Genomic DNA, 5,782 nt, shown 5'->3' on the forward strand with positions numbered 1-5,782 from the left:
TCCCTCATGATACAACTCAATCAATAAACAGTCCGGTATGTCAGAGAGGTAAGCCATGTCCAAAAACTCTTGAGTATAATCCTCAATCGATCGGGTACCTTGCTTGAGGGCCAATAAACGTCTAGCGAGGGTCCTACCTGGCCATGGATCAGGGTGAAAAGCCGCTGGATCCTGGTGCGAGGTTGCATTCTGTCACGTATGAAGGGTCTGAGGCGTGCGGATCCATGTGCAGGCTTTTATTAAAGGAAGGCATGGTCAAAACAGGCAGGCGTCAAACAGGGCAAACAGGAATATCAGAGGTAAGGCAATAGCAAAATCCAGAGACAGGCGGTGGTCAAGTCAGGCAGCAAACAATCACAGAATCAGAAGACAGGCAGGGTCAAAACCAGATAAACAAGAACTTGGAAAACACTCGGATACTAGGGAACAACAAACGAAACAGGCGAACAATGCAACCTGCAGTTGAGTGGCTTGCTGCAGTATTTATAGTCCTGGGACAGGAAGTTGTCGCAGAGGGAGTGAATGCAGATCACCCAGAGGTCAGGGCTCCCTCTGCTGGCTTGGTGACAATGATGATGATGGTAATAATAATAATAATAATATTTTTTTATTAAAGCTATTTCAAAGCTTTGAACATTATTTATCTCTGCAGCATTTAACATAAATTAAGTTTTAGTGTTGCAAAGTTCATCAGTTACTCAGAAATCAATTATATTTCAGCTATAAGTAATTCTACAGAAAATAATCATGTTAATTTGATTAACTTTGCAAACTTACTGAAATATAAAAACATACAGCTGATCTCACCATTATAGCAGATGAAACTCCTTGTGGTACCACACTTTATATTATTCCATTGTCCATCAGTGTTCATAGAAACACAGTCTCCCTTTTCATTTGGTTGTGTTGTTCCCCAGTTCCTATACTGAGACTCATCTCCTCTGTAGAAGTCAGGGTCAGTCAGAGACCACATCCATGAGTCCTTCAGCCCAATCCAGACACGCTCAGAGTTACTGTTTATGAGCTGTTTTATCTCGTTCTGTTCTTGTATGTCATTGATAGTGACCAGATCTGTGTGTTCTTCTCTGCAGTATCTCTGAGCTTCAGTCCAGTTCATCCTCTGATTCACAAAGTGATACTGACGTGGAGATGAACTGACCACGGCTGAGGAGAGACACATTCACACAGACTCATTATATTCAGACTCAGAGGTTCAGTATGAGTTTGATAAAGTGCTCTGAATGTTCAGGGTGCTCTCCCTGTGTATATATTTGCTTTCATGAAGGCTGTTTCTGGAGTTAATTTTATGACGGTTACAGTTGGTTCTCATCCTAACCTGCTAAATTAGTGATTCTGTCTTGACCTAGTGTTGTATTTTACCCATTTCAATTGATTGATTTGCTCCTATTTGACTCAGACCTGATATTGTTACGTGTATATTGTGTATAAGTATATTGTAAGTAACTGTGATAAGGGATGTAGGGGGATAGACACCATTTTATTTTGAAAATAAAACTTAGGGAGATATTTTGTTTTCTTTTAGGTGAGGAAAAGGTATTAAAAGAGCTTTTTTGTTTTTATTTTGGCTTTGTCTTTCTCTGAAGCCACACCCTTATTTTATTTTAATAAAAGCTTGTAAATTCTTACACATACATACATAAACACTGTGAGCACAGCACTAACACTAACTACCAACACTAGTACTAGTCAAGCACTCACTCACCTGTGAACAGAAGAGACATCAATGTGATTCTCTCCATTTCTGAGGAGAAACAGAAATCAGATCCAGAACATCAGATCATGTCATTTCTGCTTCTTCTGTGCTTATTAGATTCTACATCAGTTAGAAATACACACATGAAGCTCCTGATTCAGTGTGAAAACCAGAAAACTTACAGTAAAAATAGCTGTGGTTGCAAAATGTATTCAGTAAAAATCAAAACATCAAACAAAGCATTTTTTATGTGTATGTAGAGAGTGCTCAGTTCCCTTTCAGTCTGTCTCTTCAAGAGACCAATCTACTTCAAGTGTATTAAAACGAGCAGTGAATATTGGCATGTGCTAATCGCATCTTTTTTTCTTTTTTTTTTTACAATGTATTTTACTATGCCGCATATTTCTGTTTAAGAGCTGGTCTTGCAGTGATTACCGAATTGCAGTATTTTTTTTTTATCATTTTCATGTCTTCCACTTGAAACAACTCCAATGTATAACAAACTCTTTTTATTGGGAAACGTCATGCTTATTTTTGTATGTTTATTTTCTCTGATGTTATAAAGAAGCCTTATGTAAATCAACTTATAGTTTAATTGTAAACATAAACACTGCTAAATCAACCGATGCAAACTTACAACAACATACATTTTCTCAGATTTAATTAATTAATTATTTATTAATTAACTTTATTAAAGAAATTAAGTTTCTTACCTGTAGATGATGTGATTCAGGTGTGTTTGTGTTTCTTCTTTTCTCAGGACAGACTGGTATCACCGATCATCTCTTTCTGCTCCTCCCAGCGACGCTTTTCCTGGAAAGAAAAACTCCCTTCTGTGGTTTGCATTTTTGTTCAGGTTTGTTTCCTTCTTTTTTGCCCAAAACCAACCGCACTGAACAAGAGAGAGTGTGTTCATCTGTTTACTGTCGTGTTTGTTCGTACTGCTGGAAGAAACAACAACAGAATACATACTTCATTTATTATATTACACATATTATTTGTCTATAGATTTCTATACTGATGCATTTTTCCCACCTCCACTTCAGTAGCACTTGGTTATGGCTATGTGTAATGAAGAGCACCTCGGCCGTTTCCCAAGCCGTGGGTAATTTAGGCATAGGTATAAACCTGCATGACTTGGAGAACCGGTCAACTACTGTGAGCACTGTTGTAAATGAATTGGAGACCGGTAAATCAGTCACGAAATCTATGGCGATGTGTGACCATGGTCTTTCCAGTATGGGTAGGGGTTGTAGGAGTCCTGTTGGGTGCTTATGAGAGGTTTTCGTGATGTTGCACGTTTGGCATTGTTGAACGAAGTGGATAGTGTCAGTGCGGAGGGTTGACCACCAGAAGCGGTTGCTTACTAATTGAAGAGTTGCTGTGATGCCTGGATGACCGGCGCTGGGGGTATCGTGAACCCAGTGGAGAACTCTTGGACGTAAAGCTTGGGGTACATAGGTTCGGTTAGGTGGGCATGCTGGTGGAACTGGTTCAGCTAGTTGGGCCTCCGTGATCTCGGTCATGATGTCCCACTGGACTGGAGCAACAATACGAGCTGAAGGTAGGATTGGATCTCGAGAGAATTTGTGAGGGGTGTTCTCAAACTGCCTTGATAGAGCATCCGCTTTAGTGTTCTTCGAGCCCGGGCGATATGTGATTTTAAATCAAACCGGGAGAAGAACAGAGACCACCTGGCTTGTCTCGAGTTTAGACGCTTGGCGGATTGGATGTATTCGAGGTTTCGGTGATCGGTAAGGATGGTGAATGGTAGTTTGGCTCCCTCTAACCAATGCCGCCACTCCTCAAGGGCGGATTTCATAGCGAGGAGCTCTCGGTCCCCCACATCGTAGTTGCGTTCGGCTGAGTTAAGCTTGCGGGAAAAGTTTTGCTGGCTGCCCGTGACGTTGAGACAGAATGGCGCCGATACCCACATTAGATGCATCTACCTCTACTATAAACTCCCGGTTGGGGTCAGGGTGATGAAGTATCGGAGCGGACGTGAACCTTTTTTGTTTGAGCAGATCAAATGCCTGGATGCTGTCAGGTGACCATGATAGGCGATGAAAATTCCTTTTAACTAAGGAGGTGAGTGGAGCGGCTACGATACTAAAATTGCGGATGAATCTACGATAAAAATTAGAGAAGCCCAGAAATCGTTGTAATTCTTTGACTGTAGTGGGGCGCGGCCACTCCACGACTGCTTTGACCTTGTGCTCGTCCATCGTTACCTCGTCTGAACTGATGATATACCCCAGGTAAGCCACTTGAGTCTTGTGGAATTCGCATTTCTGAAGCTTGGCGTACAGTTGATTGTCTATTAAGCGTTGGAGGACAGTTCTGACATGAGTGACATGAGAATCGAAGCTATCAGAGTACACGAGGATGTCATCCATGTAAACAATGAGGAATTGGTTTAACATGTCTCTAAATACCTCATTCACAAAAGCCTGGAAAACAGACGGACTGTTTGCGACCCCGAACGGCATGACAAGATATATTTATAGTGCCCAGATGTTGTGGAGAAAGGAGTCTTCCATTCATCTCCTTCTCTGATACGGATCAGGTTGTAGGCATTTCTGAGGTCTAACTTAGTGAAAAACTTGGCCTTGCGGAGTTGTTCTAGGGAGGCTGGTACGAGTGGCAGCGGATAACGGTATTTAACAGTGACCTCGTTCAGACTGCGGTAATCAATGCAAGGCTGAAGGCTTCCATCCTTCTTCTTGATGAAGAAAAACCCGGCAGATGCTGGTGACGTAGAGGGGTGGATGAATCCCTTGGCGAATTCATCCTCGATGTAGGATCTCATTGCCTCTGATTCCGGTTGTGAGAGGGGGAAGACGCGACTGCGTTGAGGAATGCAACCCCGGCATGAGATCGATGGCGCAATTGTATGGACGGTGAGGTGGTAATTGTGTTGCCCCTTTTTCACTAAATGCAGGGGCTAAGTCTTGATATTCAACGGGAAGTTCAGGTAAAACGGTGACTTCTTCTACAGCGGGAAGTGGTTTGGAGGGAGACTTGTGCACAGGGGCGTTAAGACAGTGTTTGCGGCAGTTAGTTGACCAGCGTGTTATTTGGTGATCAGTCCAGGATATAGTGGGGTTGTGAGTCTCAAGCCAGGGTAGTCCGAGGATGAGGTGATGTTTGGGAGAGTGGATTACAAAGAGACGTATGGATTCCGAATGGAGAGGGCTCGCTTGTAGTGTTAGGGGTTGAGTGACTGAAGAAATAGTTCCTGGTCCGATTGGCCGTCCATCTACCGCCGCCACTGCTACATGGGGTTCACAGGGAATGAGAGAGATTTTGTTAGATTCTGCAAAGGCTTTATCAATAAAATTACCGGCCGCTCCTGAATCAAGAGCTATTGTAGTAATCCATGTCGAATTTACTTTCAACTGAACATTGATTTCAAAGGAATCTGAATGAGTTTGTGGTTTCACCGAAGCAGGTCGCTGGCGCTGGGGACGTGTAGGACAGTAAACTCGAAAGTGCCCGGCTTGACCACAGTAGAGACATAACCGTTTGCGTACTCTTCTCTCTCGCTCCTCAGAGTCTAGGTGAGTTGAGCTGATCTGCATAGGCTCAGGTGCTGGTGGATGGACAGGGTATTGAAATGAGGGGGTCACATACTTGCCGCGGCGTGCTCTGAGAATATTATCCAACTTTATAGTGATTTCCATGAATTCTTCTAGCGTTTTGCCCTCATCACGACAAGCCAGTTCAGCTTGGAGCTCGGTGTTCAAACCCCTTCGATACATTAACTTGAGTGGCGATTCTCCCAAACCTGATTGAGCGGCAAGCGTGCGAAAGGTGAGCGTGTAATCGGCAGCAGTGTTGGTACCTTGTGATATGGTCTCCGGGTTCTTTCCCTCCGGCTACATGCTCGAAAACCTCCCTGAATTTGCGCATGAAATCATGATAAGAGGGGAAAGACATACGGCGTGCCTCCCAAGTGGCTATTCCGAGTTTCAGTGCCCGTGCCCCGAGCGCTCTCCCGAGTTCTAGTGCCCGCGCCCCGTACGCTCTCCCGAGTTCCAGTGCCCGCGCCCCGTGCGCTCTCCCGAG

General features: G+C 43.8%; 1 protein-coding gene across 2 annotated transcripts in view; it reads right to left on the minus strand.

Annotated features, from left to right (window-relative positions):
- LOC122334557 (macrophage mannose receptor 1-like) overlaps positions 1-2,563 on the minus strand; it is a 12,568-nt gene extending 10,005 nt beyond the window's left edge. For both annotated transcript variants that reach the window (XM_043232558.1, XM_043232556.1), the window contains exons 1-3: positions 2,428-2,563; positions 1,724-1,762; positions 808-1,164 (exon numbers count right to left, since the gene is read on the minus strand). In XM_043232558.1, coding sequence (XP_043088493.1) covers positions 808-1,164; positions 1,724-1,760 — 394 coding nt within the window. In that variant the 5' untranslated portion in view covers positions 1,761-1,762; positions 2,428-2,563. The remainder of the gene's footprint in view (positions 1-807; positions 1,165-1,723; positions 1,763-2,427) is intronic.
- Between the last annotated feature and the right edge of the window lie 3,219 nt (positions 2,564-5,782).

This window comes from Puntigrus tetrazona, unplaced genomic scaffold (genome assembly GCF_018831695.1).
Source record: "Puntigrus tetrazona isolate hp1 unplaced genomic scaffold, ASM1883169v1 S000000575, whole genome shotgun sequence".
Lineage (NCBI taxonomy): Eukaryota > Metazoa > Chordata > Actinopteri > Cypriniformes > Cyprinidae > Puntigrus > Puntigrus tetrazona.